Source organism: Hyperoodon ampullatus (assembly GCF_949752795.1).
Source record: "Hyperoodon ampullatus genome assembly, chromosome: 18".
NCBI lineage: Eukaryota > Metazoa > Chordata > Mammalia > Artiodactyla > Ziphiidae > Hyperoodon > Hyperoodon ampullatus.
Window position 1 is genome coordinate 45089395 of NC_136931.1, and position 25184 is coordinate 45114578.

Sequence of the window (25184 nt, forward strand, 5' to 3'; positions counted from 1 at the left end):
AAAGAGCAGAGCACTTACTTCCTGTTTTCCTAGCTTGGCGGTGCCTGTTGTGGCTTCACTGAGTGACCACTGTCATGCCCCTGTCCTCGGGCACTGGCCTTAGCTTATCCAAAGTCAGGGTGTAAATCAGCTGCTCTGCTGATCCCTAACTCAATTTCGTAGTTTTAACTTTTTTTTTTTTGCAGTACACGGGCCTCTCACTGCTGTGGCCTCTCCCGTTGCGGAGCACAGACTCCGGACGCGCAGGCTCAGCGGCCATGGCACAGGGGCCCAGCCGCTCCACGGCACGTGGGATCTCCCCAGACCGGGGCGCGAACCTGTGTCCCCTGCATCGGCAGGCGGACTCTCAACCACTGCGCCACCAGGGAAGCCCCGTAGTTTTAACTTTTTTTTTTTTTAAGGTAATAAAGCTGTGTAATGTATCATGTTTAATCACTTTCCAAATAATGTAAGTAATTCTGTTTGATTTTTTTTTTTTTTTAAAGGATCTTAGTGAATTTGGGATAGCACCTAAAGCGATTGTTACCACAGATGATTTTGCTTCTAAAACCAGAGATCGAATACGAGAAAAGGCCAGGCAGCTAGCAGCAGCTACTGCTCCTATTCCTGGCGCCACTTTGCTTGATGACCTCATAACACCAGCAAGGTAAGAAGAATTTAATTCTGACTTTTCTGATCTTGGCATCACTGCCTTGCATATGTGTGATCATCTTACTTAGGGATAGTTTGGTTGCAAGTAGGAGAAGCCCTTTCAGCCTAGCTTGAGTACAAAAGGGGGGTTTGCCAAAAGGACCTTGCGCTGTTACCACATGGAGTGCCCTAGAGCTCCAGGCACTAGCTGTGTTAGTGGGGCTCATGGCAGCTGGAGAGCTATTAGGAACTGGGGTGACTTCCCTCCCACCCCCTGCCTCACAAGCCTTAAGGGCTCTCCCCTCATTCTACCCTCTTCCTGCATACTTCCTTGTTCTGCTCCTGGGTATGTGGCCTGTTGTGGCAGCCTCAGACCATCATGGTTTCCCAGGCCACATGCTTGGCATCTATGTGCCCATCCCAAAGGCCTGGGAGAGGGAGCATCTGATCAGCTCCCCCAGGTCCAGTCAGCTGTGGTGGGAACAGCAGGGCCATGCAGTTCTAATAGGGATGGGGGAAAGGGCTGAGGCATGACAGGTATGTGAGCTGCTTATTTCCTACTGTTCGTTAGTGTTTTAAAAAGAAGTTCATTTTCAACGCCTTGATATCCTAGGTTATCTGTTGGTTTTGAATTGCTCAGAAAAATGGGTTGGAAGGAAGGACAAGGAATTGGCCCTCGAGTAAAGAGAAGACCACGCCGACAGAAACCTGGTATGTGTACTGATTGTCATTAATTCTACAGCAGACTTTTTGATGACTACATGTTTCTAGAAGTAAGATTGCTGGGTCAAGCGGTGTGCACGTATTTTAAGGTTTTTTGTGTGTAATGCACAGTAACTTTCTGGAAGGATTGTACCAGTTTACCTTCCCACCAGCAGCATATGAAAGTTCTGTTGCCTACTTTTGCCAAAACTGTGTTATAGCTTAACATGATTATTTTCTATTATTCCTGTCCCTTGGTCTCCCCAGCCAGACTGCGAACTCTTGGAGGCAGCAGTACTTTCTTTCGGGTTCTCTGTGGTTCTGGGCAGTAGTGGTTACTCACCATGTGCATCATTGCCAGCGTGCAGGTGGGGCAGGGGCTGGTGGAAAACAATCCCTGAGTGGTCAGTGTCCGACTCTAAAGCTGTAGCGTCTTTTACAGGCTCAGCCGTCTACCCCTGAAGAGTGTCAGTGAATCAGGTTTCTATAATTTTAGTCACCTCTGACTAATGCATTTGAAATCTCTTTTATAGATCCTGGAGTAAAAATCTATGGCTGTGCATTACCCCCTGGAGGCTCTGAAGGATCTGAGGTATTGTATGGGATGACTGACCTTCAGTTTGGCCCAGTAGCACCTGTTACTTTATGAGCGTGAAATTTAGATTCGGAAAATTTTAGAAATCAGTCAGATCACATTATAGGGAAATACCCTTACCCTAAAAATGCCCTCATTATGTCAGATACTGTATTTAGCAACATGCCAGCCCCATAGATGTCCCAAGTCTGTTCAGATTCTTAATATGGAGTTGCTTGTCAGAAATAGGCTCACAAACTAGAAAACAAACGTATGGTTAGCAAAAGGGATAGCAGTGGGGGCCAAGGGGGAGAGATAAATTGGGACTTTGAGATTAACATATACATACTACCATATAAAAAATAGGTAAACAACAAGGACCTACTGTATAGCACAGGGAACTATATTCAATATCTTGAAATAACCTATAACGGAAAAGATCTGAAAAAGAATATATATATATATATATAAAAAACTGAATCGGGCTTCCCTGGTGGCGCAGTGGTTGAGAGTCCGCCTGCCGATGCAGGGGACACGGGTTCGTGCCCCGGTCTGGGAAGATCCCACATGCCGCGGAGCGGCTGGGCCTGTGCGCCGTGGCCGCTGAGCCTGTGTGTCCGGAGCCTGTGCTCCGCAACGGGAGAGGCCACAACAGTGAGAGGCCCGCGTACCGCAAAAAAAACCAAAAAAACAAACCAATCACTTTGCTGTGCACCTGAAATTAACATAACATTGTAAATCAACTATACTTCAATTAAAAAAAGGTTAAAAAAAATGGAGTTGTTTGTTATCGTTTGTTCAGGGACTTGATTTAGTCATTTGTAATCGTGGAAACGAAAGTATGATAATTGTTCTGTTTGGAATTAATCACTGCATTTGAAAATAGTATTTTACAGGCTTTACACCAGGCAGTGACTCACCTTCATTCCATTTTGAAACACTGAAAATAGGATGAAGATGATGACTACTTGCCAGAAAATGTGACCTTTGCACCCAAAGATGTCACACCTGTGGATTTCACACCTAAAGATAATGTACACGGACTGGCTTACAAGGGCCTGGATCCCCACCAAGCACTGTTTGGAACTTCAGCAGGACACGTTAATCTCTTTAGTGGTGGACCCGAGGGCGCCAACAATCTTCTTGGAGATGTTGGAGTGAATAAAGGAAGAAAATTGGGAATTTCAGGCCAGGTAAAAGTGTTTCTGTTTTATAAACGGAACCATTCACAAATGAGAATTCTTGCTGTATTGTATCAGCCCCATAGTAAGTACTCATTATTCATTGACTAAATGAAGACCTTAAAGTGGTTGTATTGTCCTTAGGAGCTTGTCCGAAGACATGTAAAGCACACCGTCCTAATTTGAATATGTGATCCTGAGACGCTGTGACCTAATGTGCCCGGTGGAGTTTGTGTGTGAGGAGTGAGGACTGCTTTCCCACACCCCTGCGGGGCTGAGCAGAAAACCACAGTCACCTCTTTGATTTAGTTAATAGTTGAATTACAATCTGCCTCTCCCAAGTTCAGGTCCAAGTTGTACTACCTCTTGGACTCCTTCCTAGTGCTGCAAGCCCTAAGTCAGGAACCTGGGTGTAAGTTTCACTTTTACCAAGGGGCCTTGGTAAAAAGACTTGCTTTTTACCTTTGAGGAGATGGAGAGCTTTTCCTGGTGGCCTGTCTTCTCAAATTGATTCAGAATCTCTTTCCTAAAATAAGTTCAGAGGATGGTTACTTTGTCATTTCATTTGTACCTTTTCTTTCCTTCACATGTTTTTTTTTCCAATCCTTTTAACAAAAAGTGATATTTGTTCTTCGCCATTTCCCACAAAGATTAGGAGTTCTTCTAGCAGCCGTTAGAGTAGCGGTGGTCTTCAGACCCTGGTCACCAGCGCTGGCACCAGACCATGTTGTTCAGTAGATGAACATTCTGCCTTTCTCCTTTTGGAGGCCCCATTTCTCCCCCTGCAATGCTGCTTGGGTGTCTTCTCCACTCCTCTTCCTGCACTAAGACCCAGACCCGTGGCTGCTGCTGAGTCTGGAGGACAGCTGCAGCACTGGAGGCATGGCATTCACTTCTGGTCATTGTTTTCCAAAAGACTTGGATACGTTTGTTAATCTGGGGCCCCCATTCGCTTCTCTCTTGGTGATCTTGAAGTGCTAATGTGGTCTGATCAGTCACATCCTTACAGTAGCCTTATCCTTCAGTGCAGGCAGGCGTATGCTAACACCTATAATGGCTCAGTGTGAAATCTTGCTTTTGAAGGCTTTTGGTGTAGGTGCCCTGGAAGAGGAAGACGATGATATCTATGCCACGGAAACTCTATCCAAGTATGATACCATTTTGAAGGATGAGGAGCCTGGAGATGGACTCTATGGCTGGACAGCACCCAGGCAATATAAAAATCAGAAAGGTAATTCCATGGACCCACAACTGATGGTAGACCAAGTGTTGGGACATTAGCCTCCGAGGAGCAGGGAGTTGTTGGTCAGAGATGCAGAGTGAGGAACAAGTGGGGATAAGAGAGGCCCATTGTGGGAAGTAAGACAGAAGTGGGATTTAGACCCGTTCAAGGCCAAAGCCAACTGTCAAGACAGAGTCAAGTGGGGAGGAGGAAGGGGCCTGGAATCAGGGAAGGAGCAAGTGTGTGGACACGTGCTTGCTCATGTTGCAGGTCAGAGCTGACAGTGGGTCAGAGGGACGCACTCCCAGCTCAAGGAACTGGGCAGGTAGCCAAAGGAGGTCAACTGAGGCAGCAGGTCAGGAGGCCAGGCATGGGGACCAGGTGGTAGGTACACAGAGAGCCTGCAGCAAAATGGAGATTGGTGCCCAGCTCATCTCATCACTTAAACTTATCTGGTTCCTAAGGGGCTCTTCTTGAGCTAGGAGATGAACATCTCTTGACACACCTGGAATTTCAAGTCAGAGTCTTATAGTGATTCAGATTCTATGGTTCTAAGTAGGATTTCAGTTTTTCTTTCCAGAAAAGGTATAGGAAGGAGTCAGTAGGTATTAATGGCATGTGATTTTGATTCAGTCAGACCTGGATTTGAATCGTAGCTCTCAATCAGACCCAGATTCGAATCCCAGCTCTCTACTGCCCAGCTGCATGACCATGGGCAAGGCTTGTAGCCTCTCTGGGCGTCATTTGTAAAGGGAGGATAAAATGCACTCTGGGGGTCATTGTGAGGATTAAATGGCATCACAGGTTTGGCATAGTACCTGCCCCAAAGACTGAATAAATGGCACCTACTGTAACAACCACTTAAAGTAAGGAGGTGAGAGTTCAGATAAAAGAATCTATTTAGATGTTTTTAGCTATAATCAGATCAAGTTTGATCTAACTCTTATAAAATACATCTAAATAATCTAAGCATCACTCCCCAAAATGGTGCCAGTTTTAAAGCAGGTGAGAAACAGTCTTTAGTTTGCTTAATGGCTGTGAGCACAGACTGTGAAGAGAGATTCCCTGGGCTCCCATCCTGGCTCTCCCCATTTATCAGCTGTGACTTCAGGCAGGCTGTTCCACCTCTCTATGCCTCAGCGTCCTTGCCTGGGCAATGGGCACGGCAATGGCTTACCTATCCCACGGAAATTTAATGTGCGTAAAGGGCTTAGAACGTGCCTGGCACACAGCAAGCACTCTGCAAGTGTGAGCGGCCTCTGTCACCATCGCCACGAAAAGAACCCAGGGTTTTACACGAGGTGCTGGGCGGGTGTGCACCCAGACGTGAGTAGGTGTTACCTCTGGGTGGGAACTAGGCTACTTTTATTTTCTTCCTTTTGCTCACCTATATTTTCAGATTTTTCTACTAAGACTATGTATTATTTTTATAACTTAAAAGAAGATATATAAAATTAATGTTATATTAATATTATAGATTATATTAACATGTTAGTTATTACACTAACTATATCAACATACTAACGCATACTATATTACTAATATTAATATAATGTATTAATTTATAATAATTACTAATCTATAATAAATATACATATTTAAATCTGCCTTCTTAGCCAAATCTTTATATAACACCTTTGCCCTGGCTGATTAATCCCAGCCCTTCCCCCATCAAGCCTGGGTTGGTACCTCCCTCTGAGGTCCCCACCCTCTGCTCATGCCCTCTCTGCCACAGTTCCCTCTCCTACCCTTAGGGTCACAACATCTATAGTTTTGACCTTACGGTTTTTCACTGAGTGAATCTATACGTAGCCAGTCTCCACGGCTGATTTTTAAATTGTTCTTGTTTTTTTTCCATGATAAGTAGGGCTATAGTATTCTCATGGCTCTCTCTTTGTAGACATTTGTTTATTTCTTCATAAAGGTGAAATTTGCTGGGGTTTTTTTTTTTTAATAAATTTATTTATTTATTTTTGGCTGCTCTGGGTCTTCGTTGCTGCCTGCAGGCTTTCTCTAGTTGCAGCGAGCGGGGGCTACTCTTCATTGCAGTGTGCGGGCTTCCCATTGCAGTGGCTTCTCTTGTTGCGGAGCACAGGCTCTAGGGGTGAGGGCTTCAGTAGTTGTGGCCTGCGGGCCATAGAGCTCGCGGGCTTCAGTAGTTGTGGCGCACGGGCTTAGTTGCTCTGCGGCATGTGGGATCCTCCCAGACCAGGGATCAAACCCGTGTCCCCTGAATTGGCAGGCAGATTCTTAACCACTGTGCCACCAGGGAAGTCCCAAATTGCTGGGTTTTAAAAGAATACAAAATTCGAAGAATGTAATTTAATCCTATATTACCCTACAGAATTTTAGGGACTTCCAGAAGCTGGTCCAAAAGTTCTACGTCAGTTGAAGTGCAAAGAATGACATTGTGGGTAGGGTAGTTACAGGGCAGTGCTGCATTATAAGCGGTTGAAAACCTCAGTGCCACCTGCCCCGCGGGCAGCCGTGCCTGCTTCAGGGTTCAGCACCCAGCTGTGTAAGTGCTGGTGGTCATGTAGCATGAAAATGCAGTTCATGCATATGGATTTTCGACCTAACCTCTATGTGCAGAAAATCCTTGAGAATCAAAGGGGTTGTCTCCACAACCAATAGATCATCCCTGGCTGCAAGTTAGAGGGCATTAGTCATATGCTGAATCAGTGATGTTTTATCTCTTGTTAGAATTTCAGTTGGAAAAAGACACAAGCACCTTTTAATTGGTCCCACAGTTAGATTACAGGCTGACCTGGTTGTATCGCCTTTTGTGTCTTACTTGGATGGTTGCTAAAGAAATTGGGAGGTCATGTCCCCATGGTTCTTCACCTAGTTTTAGAAATGACTCTTTCAAAGTTATTTTTATGTTTATCCATACTTGTTCTCTTGATGGTTTTTCTTGAGATCTTTTACTCTACAGAGTATATTCTTTGGTGCCCCTTAGCATAGGACCTTACGTACTTTTTCTAAATAACGATGTTGAGGTGCCACTGTTACCTGGACAGCCTAATCAGCGGTGTGGTCTGGGCTGCCAGTCACTGAGTCAACAGAGGTGTGAGGGCTTTACATGCCGTTCTTTCCTCCCTTTTACTGATTGCAACTATGACATGTAATGTTTATATTCTCAGAGATAAAAAACTGAGGTCTTTTGTCTTATTCTGATTTCCTCTGCCTCTGGAATTAATCAAATGACATCATTTTGTAGAATCGGAGAAAGAGCTTCGCTACGTTGGCAAAATTTTGGATGGATTTTCCTTGGCTTCTAAACCTTTATTTTCTAAGAAAGTAAGAGTTTTCTTTTTTTTTAAACTGATTTAGCACTTAAAATATTTGCTGCTCTGTAATCTGAGTTACTGTATTAACAATTGAAAAGATAAATAAATTCTGCTGACAGAAAGCAACAGTCTGGTTACTAGTGATTGTCCAGGGAAACATATTCTGCATTGGAAATGTCAGTCAGTAGCCACATCGTGTTCAAAACATCTAACTGCTGATCTTTTAAATCCGAACTTGAAGTGAGTGGTTATTTCCGTTAAGGAAGAATTACATTAGAAGCTGGTGGGAGAATGGAATTGATCTAATCCTAGGGGCAATGTAACTTCAAGAAAATTTCAAAGAGCCTTAACAGCCCATGGTCCCAGCTCCTCCTGGGCGCCGTGGAGCACATTAGCTGCTGTGGGCAGGGCTCCCTGGGCTCCTTGCCTGCGCCGAGCGGAAGGGAGACAAGCTGGGGACGTGTGGGTCGAGTCCTGGGGAGAACTCCCCATGCCTTTCCAGGTAGTTCTGTTTCTGTGAGCCTTTTTACAGCTTTGGCCACGTGGCTCTTTAACACCCAACAGAGTCACGTGCTCACCGGTTAGCATGGGTGCTGGTAGCTCAGGAGGGGTGCCTGGCCGTTTGCCTCCTTGTTTTAGATTGTTCCACACTTTAAAGGGCTTTTTGATTTTTAACTCAGCAAACATTTGTTAAGTACCTCTGTGGCTTGGCCTGTGGTTCTCCAGAAGCAGGGAGGCCAAGAGCAGCACAGCCTGAGAAACCGTATACGTTATTACAGCAGCTTTGATTTGTTTAGTCGTGATAGTTAATGTGTTGTAACAGAGAGCAGAATATGTTCAGAACAGCGTTGGGCACACAGTCAGCCACTGTTATTTACCAGAAATGTCATATTATGTCAAAGGAGAATGTGAGTTTTTTACATGTATGAAAAGGGAGCATAAAAATGGTTAAGTACTCATTCAGCTTAGGACTCAAGGGTAAACAGAACTGTTTAAATAAGTCTTGGCCCCCAAGTAGCTCCTGCTCATCGAGGGTGCCAGACAGACAAATCCACTGTCGTGGCAGAGTGTGTAAATGGAGATATGGGCACTGGAGGTTCCCCACTGGCGCAGGGCTTTAGGTGTGAACGACTCAGAGCAGGGCTGTGTTCACTGAGCCTTTCACAGAGAGACAGGTTTTCTAATATGTAGCTAAAAACCCAGCCTTTGGTCCAGAGGCAAAACAGAGCAGTGATTTAGCAGAGGGATTGAAATGCTTTGAATCCGATGGCGGATATTAAGAAGAGTCGTGTATACACCCCTCCTATCTGCCATGCTCCTGTGGGTTTTTTGTGTCATGGTAACACGAGAGTGTTTGCTGGCTGACTTAGGAGTTACATTTTTCAGAGAAGGCGGTCAGGCTAAGATGATAAAAAATGAGGTTTCCTAACAATGATAATAGCACTCTTTCATGACTTTCACTGGACCAGGTGCTCACCCCAGGCTGCACTTTACAGCCACCTGGGAAGCTTGGGAAACTCCGACTGCAGCCGACTTTATGTGGGATGGGACACAGGCATCAGCATTGTTTAACCTCTTGAGTGAGCGCTGTGTGCGTCTGGGGCTGAGAATCACAGCCAGAGAGTGTTCAGTGCTTCACTGGTTACAGAGCTCAGAATTCCAAGTAGCTGAAAAATCTAGAAAACAGCTTAAATAGGACTGTCCATAAATATGTGTTTGTTAGACCAAGAGCAATGGAGACCATTTAGAGCGATAATTTAAAAATATCTAGTACTTTCTTTTAGCTTATCTGTTCTACCATCATTAATACCTGAATTTCCCAAATGTATTTCAATTTCACTTCAGTCAGCTTTTGAATGAAAAATACCTTGGACCAAAAAATAAGGCCTGAAACTCCAATTTGAAACTGAAACATAACCAGAAAAAGAATTCTGAATTTATTTATTTAAAAAAAGGTTTTTTTAAACCTAATGTGATTTTTAAAAATTAATTAATTAAGTAGTTAATTAAGGCTGTGCCGGGTCTTAGTTGCGGCATGCAGGCTTCTTAGTTGCAACATGCGAACTCTTAGTTGCGGCATGCATGTGGGATCTAGTTCCCCGACCAGGGATCGAACGCGGGTCCCCTGCATTGGGAGCACGGAGTCTTACCCACTGGACCACCAGGGAAGTCCCAAGAATTCTGAGTTTAAAAGTAACTTATTTAAAGTTATTCTTTTTATTTAAGCTGTGAATCATACTTTTCTAAATTTTCTGATTCACAATGGGCCAGTTTTGCACGTGGGCCAGTAGTAGTAACTATAGTTATCGTTATTGTTCTCATATAAAACATGTGTGTTAGCATCTCTGAGTGGAGTGGTCGGGGTGATATTTAAAATGTCTGGCCATTTTAAGAACAGTGTGGTTCTGGTGACCCTCCAGATCCAGGATGGATGTTGGCGGGGCACCTGGGCAGGCTGTTCCCAGTGCTGCCTCCCTGCCAGGTGCTAGCCTGGGAAAGGGTGGAGTTAACCATGCTCAGAGGTAATGAGTTTTCTTGGTTAAATGAAACATGATCCCCTTGCAGCCTGTATGTTCTGAGTTTTGTTTTGTTTTTGTAAGATTTATCCACCACCCGAATTGCCAAGAGACTATCGACCAGTGCATTATTTCAGACCTGTGGTGGCTGCAACCTCAGAGAACTCCCACGTACTTCAGGTATTATCAGAGTCAGCTGGAAAGCCAACACATGACCCAGGGACACATAGTAGGCACCAACTGAATGCCTCCAAGCGGGGAGAGCTGCTAGGAGAACCGCCTATTCAAGGTACATGCCACAGAGAAGATTAAAATCATTACATTTATAATAATCTGAGTTATCCAAATCAAAATGGAAAGTCATTTTCCCACTGAAATTTTTTGCATAATTTTGTATTCCCAAACTGTGGGAATAAAATTGTTTATTGTGAACAGCGTAGTTAACAGTATACACGTCCTTGTTGTTTTCCCACCATCAGTTTGAGTTGTATCATTAAAATTATAAACCCAGTCTTAAGTGCAGCAGTTTTCAGACTTTTGATAATTGTCCCAAGAATGAAGCAAAGACTAGGGCCATGTGTACCTTCACTTTTTCTGCACAGCCTGGGAACATATTGTTTTCTTCTCAGGGGAAGAGGGTACTGTTGCTCTTTTCCTGAAAGCCTAAAAGGAATGAGTGTGTCTGAAAGGATGGATAGATGTGGAGAATCCCCCTGTAGGCTGGAACCGAGAGACCCACTATGAGAGGTGGACTTGGACTTGCCGTTGGGGAGCCTAATAGGTGCCTCAGCTACAACAGACCAAAAGGGAACTCTTGGTTGCCTGCTTCCTTCCCCAAAGTCGCTCTTTCTTTAGCTTTCCCCTTCCCAGTAAATGATACCACCAGTGACCCGCTGCCTGGCCCAGAACACGGGAACCCTAATTCTTAGCTCCTTTCTTTCCCTGCCTCCCCCCTCCCTACCCAGTCCCTCAGCAAGTCCTCTCAGCTCTACCCTCAGCATGTGAGGGGACCCCATCCACTTCTCTTCGTTTCCGCTGCTTCCACCCTGGTCTCAGTGCCCATATTCTCTCACCTGGATCATTGCAGCAGCCCTTCATTGGTCTCCTTAGTTCCCTTCCTTTTTCTCTGCAGCCTGTTCCCTTTAACAGCAGCCAGATGTATCACTCCCCACCTGCCCCCGCTAAAGCGCTCCAGCACTGCTCACACTAAGGAAAAGTCCAGACTGCCCACAGGGCCCTGTGGACCCCACCCTGCCTACCTTTCAGGCCACAGCTTACACCACTTTCCCTGAACCCCCTGTGGTCCAGCCCCATGACCCTCCCTCCTGCCCTCTGAACCTGCCGACCGTGATGCCGCCTCGGGGCCTTCATACTTCCTCTGCCTCTCTTTTCTCTCACATTTTGGCTCTTTTTTTTTTTTTTTTTTTGGCCGTGCCGTGTGGCTTGTGGGATCTTAGTTCCCCTACCAGGGATTGAACCTGGGCCCTCGGCAGTGAAAGCACGGAGTCCTAACCACTGGACCGCCAGGGAATTCCTGGCTCCTTCTTTTTACTTAGAACTTACCTTAGATATTATCCTTTTAGAGGGCCTTTCCAGGCTTTCCCTGCCCACTGTTTAAGCTAGTTAGCGCTCCCTCTGCCCCCATGGCCAGCCCTCTCACACAGGTCGCCCTGTTTCTCCCCACAGTCCTCCTCTCGTGGTGGTCCTCTGGTGTTGCTTCTTGGTTTCTTTAATGTCCATCTCCCTCACTAGTGAGAGCAGGACCTCATCTGTGTTACTCTCCCAGCCCCAGGCCTGGCAGTGGGCGCTCAGTGAGCATTTGTGACACGCGTGAGTTTTTGTTGTTTTTTTTTTTGCGGTACGTGGGCCTCTCACTGCTGTGGCCTCTCCCGTTGCGGAGCACAGGCTCCGGACACGCAGGCTTAGCGGCCATGGCTCACGGGCCCAGCTGCTCTGCGGCATGTGGGATCTTCCCAGACTGGGGCACGAACCCGTGTCCCCTGCATTGGCAGGCGGACTCTCAACCACTACGCCACCAGGGAAGCCCCACGCGTGAGTGTTTGATGGGTAGCTGTGCTCTGAGCCAGGGCTTGTGCTGGGCAGGACCATGGAGATGGTGGTTGCCTCAGACTGGAGGTCCGGAGTCTGGGATGTCAGGTTCCTCATTCTAGGACCACTCACTGGCGTTATAAACATCCAAGTACTAACCTCCTCCACTTTTGCCAACTATAGAATAGGTGTGTCATTATTTTATTACTGTCTCGTTCACAGGGATAGTATGAAACACTAAATGTAAAACACTCCCCTCCAATTACATAAATTTGTGATATTGAAAATGTATGTAGAGAGATATGAGTATAGATGTCTTATGATACTTTTCATCTCTTGCTATTATTGTTTCTTTTTTAGGGGCACCTACTTCAGTGTTAGAATTTCTGTCCGAAAAAGATAAAGAGAGACTCAAAGAAATGAAGCAGGCAACTGACCTTAAAGCAGCTCAACTCAAGGCCAGGAGTCTGGCCCAGAATGCCTCTAGCAGCAGACCCCAGCCCTCCTCTCCAGATGTCGGACACTGCTCTTGGCACGTGGCATTGAGTGGTGGCACAGCCCCCGTAAGAGCCAGCAACTTCAAACCTTTCTCAAAAGATCCAGAAAAGCAAAAACGATATGAAGAGTTTTTAGTAAATGTGAAACAGGGTCAGAAAGGTGGGTGCTAGGCCTGGGCCTCCCACGTGTCGCCAGGGGTGGTGTTCTTACTGTTCTGACCCTAGGCCCAGATTCAGAATTGAGGTATTCTGCTCTGGCAGTGTTTTACTTTGCCCTGCTGTGAACACTGTAAAGATTTCAGGCCCTGGCTCTTGACTTGAGAAAGCAAGAACAATCAGTCTGTGTTTCTCTGTATCTCGGGTCCCAAAGATAGCAGTTTAAGTAGAGAGTGTGCCTTGGCAGCGGCTAATGCCAAATTACAGACCATTTACTGTTTGCAAATGCTTGACTTCTGTGTAAGGGTTGCATTTCCTGCCACGAGAACAAGGTCATTTTCCACTCTATCTTAAGATCCTAACCATCTAGCTCTAAATCATAGTCTAAAATTTAACTTACAAAGATAGTTGGCTGTTGAACCATTACATGGGGAAAAAGTCACTCTGTGATCTATGAAGTAAATATGGCAAGACGGAGGCAAGAGATTGCTCTTATACGCAGTAGTCCTTGTGAGAGCTTGTCAGCAAATTAGAGGGGTTGGTTTTCAAAAGCAGATCTTTGTGTACTGTGCCATTACTCCCACTTAGATTCCACACCCCTAGTGTTCACATGTTAAATTAAAAAAAAAAAAATTAGAGAAAGGAGTGTTTTCTGCTCAAACTTAGGAATACAGTTGGGATGAATTTTCACTGTCTGGGACTGGTAATAAGTTCCTTGCTTTGAAAATTTAATCAAGCATTAATCCCCAAATGTTTTGCTCTGCTCTATGCAGTAGACAGAATTCAATACAAGCATCATTTTGAGGGAGGGAGCAATATTACCTGCCAAGTACCTCCCGCCATGCTCTTAAAAACCAGGATAATGATTATGTGTTTCCTCTGGTGAAAACTGCAGGGATACAGTGGTGCCCACCAGATGTTCCCCTTTAAGTTCCCCATTTTTCCTAGGAGTGAAGCAGTTTCTTGTTCTCTACCATAGATGCTCTGGAATGTTGTCTCGATCCCAGTATGACAGAGTGGGAGCGACGCCGTGAGCGGGATGAGTTTGCTCAGGCAGCCCTGCTGTACGTGTCTTCCCATTCGACCTTGTCCTCCCGGTTCACTCATGCCAAGATGGAAGACGATTCAGAGCAGGTGGAAGTCCCTCGGGACCAAGAGGTCGGTCACCATCATCCCCTATGTGGTGAATTTTAAAATTAAAACACTGTATAGCCAAAAACGTTAAATCCCTCAGTGAAAAGATCAAAATACACATGGCACTGTAGAATAAGAAATGGCTTTATGCTTTTAGCTTCCAGTGTACTTTAGCAGAAATGTAGCATAAGCCGTTCTGAAATTTTGGAAGATTGTTTGCAAACTTGTAAATGGAAAAGCAGACAGGTCAGTTGTGTGGCCACTTGATGAAACAGATGACTGTCTTTTCCCAGAATGACGTCAGTGACAAGCAGTCGGCTGTGAAGATGAAGCTGTTTGGGAAGCTTACCCGAGACACATTTGAGTGGCACCCTGACAAGCTTCTGTGTAAGAGGTTTAATGTCCCTGACCCATATCCAAGGTAAGTTGGATAAACCTGCCCTTACATCAGTACTTATTCCCCTGTATTAAAGCTAACTTTCCACCTACATATTCATTTAAATTTCCTTTTTCTAGATGAACTTACTTGTAAATGCTTGGAGCTGCAGACTTTGCAGATTTAACTTCTATTAATTTGTTACTAAAAAAAAAAAAGCAGACATCCAGGTAGCAAAGATAGGAAACTCAGATACACCAAGTTACAAAAACAATGCCTGTCTAATTTGCCACCTTTTTAATCACACACAGAGAGTTTACATTTAAAATGAAACATGTTTTCTGATTCTCTATACAAGTTCAGTACCTTCTTATTTGATTGTAAACACCACAAGAAAACATATACAGTTGAATCAGAGACTTTGTCAGGAAATTGAGGTATATTTTTAGCAGTGGAACTTTTCCTTCATGGAAATCCATTGTCAAAGTTAAATTCTAGGGCTTCCCTGGTGGCACAGTAGTAAAGAATATGCCTGCCAATGCAGGAGACATGGGTTCAAGCCCTGGCCTGGGAAGATCCCACATACTGTGGAGCAACTAAGCCTGTGTGCCACAACTACTGAGCCCATGTGCCTAGAGCCTGTGCTCCGCAACAAGAGAAGCCACGACAATGAGAAGCCCGCACACCACAATGAAGAGTAACCCCCACTCGCCACAACTAGAGAAAGCCCGCACGCAGCAACAAAGACTCAACGCAGCCAAAAATAAATAAATTTAAAAAAAAAGTTAAATTCTAGCTCTTACTATAATAATAAAAAACTCATGGCTCCTAAAGTCAGACATTCCAAATTCTAAAATTGCTTTGAGAAGCAAAAACATCTTAAGGGACCTTTTCAGCCAAGTAGAAGAGCTACTGATGAAAAACATGAGATGGACAGCCTTATAGGAATTGGATTTTATCCTCACAGTTGTTATTAAAATCATTTATATATATATGTTTCCTTTTTAACCCCCAGTTCAACTTTAGTTGGCTTACCAAGAGTGAAACGTGACAAATACTCAGTCTTCAACTTTCTGACAGTCCCAGAGACAGCTTCCTCACCTGCAACTCAAGCATCAAGTGAGAAAGTTCCACAGCACCGAGATCCCGACAGTGAGTAGGGCTTCCCCAGGTCCATGGTCTCAACACCTAGCCTGTCGGGAAGACAGAAGTAAAGGGTCATCTTGTCATAGGGGTACACGTAGTGTGAACTCTCCTTCCATTAAAAGAATCGTTCATATGAATACATTAGCTCGTGCTGAAGTGGTCCAGATATACACTGTTCTGGGTTGGAGCTCTGCTTCAGCATCTGCCACATTCCCAGCACCTTGCACAGTGCCTGGACCATATATAGTAGGCTCGCTGATGTTCTTGAATGAATTAAAGAACCATAATGCAGAGCCTGCCTTTTGCTTGCTAATTCTAATGTTAGGTCTACGTCCTACCTTTCAGAATCAAGAAAACCATCCAGATGGGATACATCTAAACAAGAAAAGAAAGAAGATTCCATTAGTGAATTTTTAAGTTTGGCTAGATCAAAAGTTGGTCCAGCTAAACAAGAGTCCAGTCCATTAGTAAACAAAGAGGAAGAGCATACAATGGAATCAGTCTCAAATAAGGTATTTGGGGCTCTCAAATTCTCTTTGCCAGGCTGACTGTGGCCTTTGCCTTTCTCTGTGGTGATGCTTTTTGTTATTCGATAGCAGTGGTCAGCCGACTTTTGCTGTGAAAGGCCAGATATTAAATATTTTAGGCTTTGTGTGCCATACAGTATCACAACTATTCACCTTTGCTGTGGAGTGTGAAAGAAACCACAGGCAATATGAAAAAAATCAAGTACATCTGTGTTCCAGTACAACTTTATTTACAAAAACAGGCAGTGGGTTGGATTTGGCCCATGGCCAGTAGTTTGCCCACATCTGCTGTACAATTCACCAATTTCCGTCACAGCCTTAATCATTTGAGGAGAGGTTATAAACTTCTCTGCCTAGAATGGCTTTCACTTAGCATCAGCCACTGAAACAAAATTCAGTGTATTGTATAGAAAATATGATTTTTCAAGTAACAAGTAATCCCTTTTGTGGAGAGTATAGAGAAAATATCCGTTGGATTTTTAAAAAAAATTACTACCTAGGGCTTCCCTGGTGGCGCAGTGGTTGAGAGTCCGCCTGCCGATGCAGGGGACACGGGTTCGTGCCCCGGTCTGGGAGGATCCCACGTGCCGCGGAACGGCTGGGCCCGTGAGCCATGGCCGCTGAGCCTGCGCATCCGGAGCCTGTGCTCTGCAATGGGAGAGGCCACGACGGTGAGAGGCCCGCGTACCGCAAAAAAAAAAAAATTACTGCCCAAATAGTTGAGTTGAACTTAATAAAAAGTTGGTTTTATTTCTAATAGCCTCATTAAAATTATTTTTTTAATTAACATACATTAAACTTAAAAAAAAAGTGCAGTTCAGTGAGTTGTTATACATATGTAGATTCATGGAACCATTACCACAATCAGGATGTAAAATGATACCATCGCCCCCAAAACACTCCCGCATGCTGTCCCGTCATAGTCATACCCTCCCCTCACCCCAAGCCCCGGTCAACCATTGATCTCTCCTGTGTCTCAATAGTTTTGCTCCTTCCAGAACGTTATATAAATGGAATCAGACGATATACATATGTAGCCTTTTGAAACTGGCTTCTTTCACTCAGTGTCATACGTTTGAGATTCATCAGTACTGTGTGTGTATCAGTAGTTCCTTCCTTTTTATTGTTTAACAATATTTCACTGTATGGGTACACCACAGCTTGGTCCATTCATTCTTTGAAGACATATGGTTGTTTCCAGCTTTTGGCTATCATAAATAAAGCTGCTATGAATATTCATGTGCAAATTTGTATATGAACATAAGTTTACACTTCCCTAGGGTAAATACCTAACAGTGGGATTACTGGGTAAGAGCTAAATATAGATGTAACTTTATAAGAAACTATCAAACTTTATTCCCAAGTGCTTGCTTCATGTATTTTGAAACTCTCTTGTTAGGTGCATACGCATTTAGGATAGTTATATTTTTTTTGATGAATTGACCTGTTCATCATTATGTAATATTACTCTTTATCCCTGATTATTTGCATAGTATGTATTTCTCCATCTTTTCACTTTTAATCTATTTGATTATATTTAAAGTGGGTTTTTAATAAGCAACATGTCATTGTCATTAGGTGCTTTATTTTTAAATACATTTTGATAATCTGTATGTTTTACTTTTTGTATGTTTTGACCGTTTGTATTTAATGCAACTTGTTGATGTAATTTGGATTTTGGTCTGCAGTTTTATTGTTTGTTTTCTGTTCCCACTCTTTTCTGTTTCTCTCTTTCTCCTTTCCTACCTTCTTTTGTATCACTTTAATAATTTTAAGTTTTCCATTTGAATTTATCTATTATATATTTTTTTACTCTATTTTTGCAGTGATTGCTCTAGGGATTACAATATACATACTTAACCTTTTCACCATGTATTTAGGATTGATATTTTACCACTTCAAGTGGAATAGACAATCCTTACCGTCCCTTTACTCTCCCTGCTTTACATTGTAGTCTTACATGTTACTATATATATATATATATATAAAATGAAAACCTCATCAGACAATATTTAAATTTTTGCTTTCAGTTGTTATACACATTTTAGAGAACTGCTGAGGAGATAATGGTCTGTTTGATTTACTTGGATATTTAACATTTCTGTTCCTGAAGTTCCAGGTTTCCCTCTTTTAAAAAAATTTTTTTTAAATTCTTTTATTTTTTTGGTTGTGCTGCACAGCATGTGGGATCTTAGTTCCCCGATCAGGGATTGAACCCATGCCTCCTGCAGTGGAAGTGAAGAGTCTTAACCACTGGACCACCAGGGAAGTCACAGGTTTCCTTCTCTTATCATTTCCTTCTGTCTAAGGAACTTCCTGTAACATTTCTTTTTTTTTTTTCTTTTTTTTTTTTTGCGGTACGCGGGCCTCTCACTGTTTTGTGGCCTCTCCTGTTGCAGAGCACAGGCTCCGGACGCACAGGCTCAGCGGCCATGGCTCACGGGCCCAGCCACTCCGTGGCATGTGGGATCTTCCCGGACCAGGGCACGAACCCATGTCCCCTGCATCGGCAGGCGGACTCCTGTAGCATTTCTTTTACAGCAGTTCCAACAACTAATTCCCTTAATTTTCTTTCATCTGAGAATATCCTGTATTCCATCTTCACTCCTAAAGGATGTTTTTGCTGGATGTAGAATTCTGGGTCAACAGGTCTTTTCTTTTAACTCTTTAAAAATGTTGTGCCACTTCCTTCTGGCCTTGTGGTTCCTGATGAGAAACCTACGGTCGTTCACATTGTTGTTCCTGTCCTTGTAGTGATGTGACTTTTCCTCTGGCTGCTTTCAAGATTTTCACTTTGTCTTTGGTTTTTAGCTGTTTGGTAATGATATATCTGGGTGTGCGTTTCTTTGAGATTATTTTGTTGGGGGTTTTATGAATTTCTTGAATCTTTAAGTTTGTCTTTGACCAAATTTGGGACATTTTCAGCCATTATTTTATTCAAATATATTTTCTGCACCACACTCTCGTGCCTCTCCTGAGACTGATGACCTAAATGTAATACATTTTGAATTCATCCTATAGGTCTTTGAGCCTCTGTTCTGTTTTTCCCTCTCTTTTTTTCCCTCTCTGTTGTTTAAATCTGATAATTTCAGTTAATCTGTCTTCAAGTTCACTGAGTCTTTCCTCTGTCATCTCCATTCTGCTATTGAGCCCATTCGGTGAATTTTTTCTTTGGGTTATTGTATTTATATCTTTTATTTCTTTGCTGAGACCTTTTTAAATCTTTTCTTCATTTGTCTTTATTCTTGGAGCAGGGTCATAATAGCTGCTTTAAAGTCTGTCTCGTAATTCCAACATTTTTGTCGTTTTGGTTTTTGTCATTTGGGGTTGGTGTTTGTTGATTATCTTCTGCAAGTTGAGATTTTCCTCGTTGTATACCAAGTAAATTTGGCTTGTACTCTGGATACTTTGAATGTTATGTAATGAGACCCTGGGTCTTGTTTAAGGAGAATGTTGCCTTTTTGTTTTGTTTTGTTTTGTCGACCTAATTAGGTTCAGGCTACAAGTTCCAACCCATCTGGGTTGAAATGTCCTACCGTTTTCAAAGCCTTTATAGTACTCTTCACATCTTTCCTGTATGTGCTCTTCCTGGTGGTTGGTCTGGGACCTGGCTGGTAGTTAATCCCATAGTTCTGTTATCAGAGGCTTTGATTTGCTCATGGAATCAGATCCATGAGCTCAGAGGTCAGCGAGAAGCTCATAAACCACTATATAGGATCACCCTCTTGAGCTCCTCCTCTTCGTGATCTTCCTGACATTTTCTTCTTTTTTTTTTTTAATAAGTTTATTTTATTTATTTATTTTTGACTGCATTGGGTCTTCGTTGCTGTGTGCGAGCTTTCTCTAGTTGCGGCGAGCAGGGGCCACTGTTCGTTGCGGTGTGTGGGCTTCTCGTTGCGGAGCATGGGCTCCAGGCACACGGGCTTCAGTAGTTGTGGCTTGCGGGCTCTAGAGCACAGGCTCAGTAGTTGTGGTACGCGGGCCCAGTTGCTCCACGGCATGTAGGATCTTCCCGGACCAGGGATTGAACCTGAGTCCCCTGCATTGGCAGGCGGATTCTTAACCACTGCGCCACCAGGGAAGACCCATTCCTGACATTTTCTGACTCTGGGCTCCCCCTTCAAGTCCTCCAGTCAGAAAGCTGGGACTTTAGTTTGCCTGCTCTGCCTTGCACTTCCTGTGACTTTTTCTGCCTGGAGTCAAGTGGCAAGAGGGCAGGAAGGGGAAAACAGCAATAGGATTCACTCCAGACCGTTCGGACCACAGCTCCTGTGGTCAGAGGAAAGGGTTCCCCTCCTTCAGAGCCTGGCAGCTGCAGCCACTACCCATGCCACCACGGATTTGGAACCACTCCATTTGGGTTTTAATGGCATAAAACCCTACCCAGGGATTCTGGCTCTGTGATATGGTCATTGGATTAGAAAGCCTTCTAGATTTTCTCAAATCATGTTGAGATAGTATTTAGATAAATTTGGCTGGAATGTCTTGGTTCTTGCTTTTTCACTTATTAGCTTGTGACCTTAGAAGGGTCTCTTCTCCTTTCTGGGTTATTTAATTTCTTTCCCTGAAAGCTTTCTGAGACAGCACAAATGTGAATGTGCACACTTCTGGTGGAAGGTGGGGGGTGGTGAGGGAGCTTTGCAGATACAGTCATGTGTGTTTGGTGTGCGTTGTTATTTAATTTCAGTACAGCTCCTATTATAGTTTGAAAAAAATAAAAACAAAAAAGATCAGCTTCTGTAGTTATCTGAGAGTTGAATATCTCATGTACTCATGTACATTTAATAATGTAGACATTATTAAAGGCCAAGACTGTCTGCGAACACTGTCATTCAGTTATGGTCCATGCATGTGACATTGGTATCTGTGGTTTGCCATAAAGGTATAAGATCCATGACTTTTCTAGGGAATTGTGGCCATGATTTCCTGTGTTTTACTGTCAGCCTCTCTCTCCTGACATTTTCTATAACTTTTAAAATTTTGAAACAATCTTAGAAGTTTAAATACAGTACAGATAATTTTGTTTCCTGAGCCACTTGGGTATAAGTTGCCAACCAGATGCCCTGTCACACCTGTGTTTCCTTTAAAGAAGGGCATTCTCTTATATAAGCACAGTACATCTATCGAAATCAGGAAGTTAACATTGATACATTACTACTGTCCAATCCTCAGACCCATTCAAGTTCCAGTAGTTGTCCTAATAATGTCCTTTATAGCAAAAGAATTTAGCTCAGCATCACTTGTTGCATTTAGCTGTCATGTCTCTTTAGTCTCCTTCAGTCTGGAACAGTTCCTCAGTCTTCCCTTGACTTTCATGATCTTGATACTTTTCTTTTAAATTTATTTTTAAAATTTATTTTAAAAATGAAATTTAATTTTTTTAATTTAATTTTTTTTTTTTTTGGCCAAGCCGTGCGGCATGTGGGATCTTAGTTCCCTGACCAGGGATCGAACCTGTGCCCCCGGCATTGGGAGCGCGGAGTTGTGATCTTGTTACTTTTGAAGATTACAGGCCAGTATTTTGTAGAATTCCCCTCAATTTGGGCTCATCAGGCGTTTCCTCAGGATTAGATTCTGATTCTGCATTTTTGGCTGGAACACCTCAGAAGGGATGCTGCTGTGCTTTTGCTTTGTCCTACCAAGTAGAACACGATGATGATTTTTCCCGTTACTGATGTTCACTTTGATTATTCGAGTAAGGTGGTGTCTGCCAGACTTCTCCACTGTGAAGTCAGTCTTTTCCCCTTTGTAGTTAAGTACTTTTATTTATTCATTTCTTATTAATTTGTACTTTATCTTTAATACACATTTAAGAGCTTTGAAATATATAAATACCCTGTCCTTCATCAAACTACTTATGTCACTGTGGACCCACGGTTTCCTATTTTATCCAGAGGGATAATTCAGTATTATCATTATTTATTTTAATGCTCCAATTGTGCTGGTTTGGTTAGTTGAAGCCCCTTCAAGTTGGCTTTTGTGTCCTGTTGAAATGTCCCTTTTACCCTCTGAGCATGTCCTCACTTTCTGGGCACAGTAAGATGTTCTAGCCTCATCTTTTTATTTCTCAGCCCCAGCTCTAGAATCAGTCCTTACTCCAAGGTGTCCTGGTTAGTTTTAGTGGGCAATGGTATGCTTTTCTTCCTTAATTTTTTTCTGTGAAAAGGGTTTACTTTAAAATCATAAATTCCACTATCTTGTATCGGTTTTCCTCACGTGCGTGTTTGTAACTCTGCTTCAGAAATTGGAGGTGGTGTGGGGCTGGGGAGGGACCCCAGGCCGAGAGCAAGGAGAGCTGGTGGTAGAGTCCAGACCCACCCTGGGCACGTAGCATGCGTGCATCATTGACAGAGCCTCTTGTCGCCCCTGACCCACGTTCTTCAGTGGTAAAATGGAAGGACTGAAGTGGGTTCTGATCTAGGCCAGTCCTGGACTCTCTCGTCACTGCTGTTCACACTTAACACGTTAGATCACACCATGTCTGTCTGGTGATTAGCTGTTAGGATGTGGGAGCCATGTCTTCTTCATACCTTTGCTCCTTGTTTATAGAATGGAGTGTATACAAAGTTACTGCCTCTTTATTGGCTAACCTGACTCTCCATACCTGGGCTGCTTTTAGGAAGGGTGACGTGTAATTGCAGAGGGGAGCTCCAGGACCATTTTGTTGGCTTGTTCTCGGTGCCCTCCCCATTGTGTGGAGGCCCCCAGTTTTCTCTTCAGCACTTTTATACAAGTACACGGCCTTCACTACCTTTCATGTGGGACCTCTGAAGGCTCGGATAGACTTTTGAAAACAGGACAGAGGCACTGTGCTAGTCCCTACTGCCTTTTTCTGGGTCCTTTGCAATTCTGATTAATGACCTGTTTCCACATATAGCTTCAGCTGCTTCTACCAGTCAGCACAATCTACAGGTATTGAATCAGAAGCACCACAAAAATGATGCCATGTGGGTGATCATTGTTTAGTTAGGCAGTGCGTGGCTGTGGAGACCCATGTAAATGAGCACAAACGTAAGTATGTGTGCATATGTATGCATGCGTGCGTGTGTGTGTGTGCACGGGTGCCATGTTCTAGAACACGTGTCTCCTTTCACCCTTGCTTCTTCATTTCTGACTGTTATTTCACTGTTAATACAGGTAAGCAAAGGTGTGGATTCACAGACTGAAGGAGAGGGTAGCCGCCCATCCATGGACTTATTCAAAGCCATCTTTGCCAGCTCCTCAGATGAAAAGTCTTCATCCTCTGAGGATGAGCAAGGCGACAGTGAGGATGATCAGGAGGGTACCAGGGAAGCCGACTTCAAAGGTTCCCAAGAGGCTGACTTGGTGGAAACGTCATCTGTGGCACAAGGTATGTCAAATATTTTAGACTTTGGGGTCTAAAAAAGAAAACAATGATGTTTCTAGGGAAGCTGCTTTCTTCCTTTAGTGTGTAATTTGGAACCAGGATAATTAGCAATTGATGATTTTTTGATGATGTTTTAATCTTCTGTATTTTTTAAGTTAAAAAAAGTTGTATTTAATTATAGTTAATTTACAATATTAGTTTCAGGTGTACAATATAGTGATTCAAAATTTTTGTAGATTGTACTCCATTTAAAGTTGTTATAAAATATTGGCTATATTCCCTATGCTGTACGATATATCTTTGTATCTTATATATTTTATACATAATAGTTCGTATCACTTAATCCCCTACCCCTCGTTTACCCCTCCCGCCTTCTCTCTCCTCACTGGTAACCATGAGTATGTTTTCTATGTCTGTGAGTCTGTTGCTGTTTAGTTATATTCATTCAGTTGTTTTATTTTTTAGATTCCACATGTAAGTGATAACATACAGTATTTGTCTTTCTTTGTCTGAGTTATTTCACTTAGCATAATACCCTCCCAGGTCCATCCATGTTGTTGCAAATGGCAAAATTTCATTCTTTCTTATGGCTGAGTAGGATTCCATTGTGTATATACACCCTACCTTCTTCATCCATTCGTCTGTTGATGGACACTTAGGGAGCTTCCATATCTTGGCTATTATAAATAATGCTGCTGTGAACATTAGGGTGCATGTATCTTTTCAAATTAGAGTTTTCGTTTTTTTTCTGGAAATATACCCAGGAGTGGAATTGCTGGATCACATGATAGTTCTATTTTTAGTTTTTTGAGGAACGTCTGTACTATTTTCCACAGTGGCTGCAACAATTTACATTCCCACCAACAATGTACAAGGGTTCTCTTTTCTCTACATCCTCACCAACATTTGTTATTTGTGGTCTGTTTGATGGTAGCTATTCTGACAAGTGTGAAGTGATATCAAAACCAGGATGACGGAAAAAAAAAAAAACCCACAACAAGATTTATACCAGCAGTTGTCTTTTCATTACGTTGATGGTTTCCTTTGCTGTGCAAAAGCTTTTTAGTTTAACTAGGTCTTATTTGTTTTTTAAAAAATATTTATTTAGTTATATATTTATTTATTTGGTTGCACACCGGCTCTTAGTTGCGGCAGGCAGGCTCCTTAGTTGCGGCTCCCTGGCTCCGTAGTTGCAGCATGTGGGCTCCTTAGTTGTGGCATGTGAACTTTTAGTTGCGGCATGCATGTGGGATCTAGTTCCCCAACCAGATATCAAACCCGGGCCCCCTGCATTGGGAGCGCAGAGCCTTACCCACTGGACCTCCAGTAAGGTCCCTTATTTATTTATTTTTGCTTTTGTTTCCTTGCCTTAGTAGACAGATCCAAAAAAATATTTCTATGATTTATAATCTTTTTTTTTTTTTTTTTTTTTTGTGGTACGCGGGCCTCTCACTGTTGTGGCCTCTCTCGTTGCGGAGCACAGGCTCCGGACGCGCAGGCTCAGCAGCCATGGCTCATGGGCCCAGCCGCTCCGTGGCATGTGGGATCTTCCCGGACCGGGGCACGAACGCGTGTCCCCTGCATCGGCAGGCGGACTCTCAACCACTGCGCCACCAGGGAAGCCCTGTAATCTTTTGTATCTTTAAATGGGGTGGAGCAGAGTTCTTTTTTTTTTTTTTTCTCTCTATCTGGTATAAATCTCTGGTATATTTTTAGGATGTAAAGGTGTGTTTGATAATATTGATTTTCCTACTTATCCTAGTTGAGGAGAATTAAAAAAGAGTAAAATTTTCGTTTAAAAAATAGCTTCTTTTTTTTTTTTTTTAACCTGGCTGC

At 43.3% G+C, this 25184-nt stretch overlaps 1 protein-coding gene across 1 annotated transcript in view; it reads left to right on the forward strand.

Annotated features, from left to right (window-relative positions):
* The window catches only part of GPATCH1 (G-patch domain containing 1), a 44333-nt gene that overhangs the window by 9719 nt on the left and 9430 nt on the right, over nt 1-25184 (forward strand). The window contains exons 4-16 of the mRNA XM_079723438.1: nt 486-646; nt 1244-1341; nt 1866-1924; nt 2857-3099; nt 4171-4318; nt 7530-7609; nt 10200-10404; nt 12525-12821; nt 13797-13975; nt 14245-14372; nt 15343-15479; nt 15819-15985; nt 23138-23351. Of these exons, the coding sequence (XP_079579564.1) occupies nt 486-646; nt 1244-1341; nt 1866-1924; nt 2857-3099; nt 4171-4318; nt 7530-7609; nt 10200-10404; nt 12525-12821; nt 13797-13975; nt 14245-14372; nt 15343-15479; nt 15819-15985; nt 23138-23351 (2116 nt within the window). The remainder of the gene's footprint in view (nt 1-485; nt 647-1243; nt 1342-1865; nt 1925-2856; nt 3100-4170; nt 4319-7529; nt 7610-10199; nt 10405-12524; nt 12822-13796; nt 13976-14244; nt 14373-15342; nt 15480-15818; nt 15986-23137; nt 23352-25184) is intronic.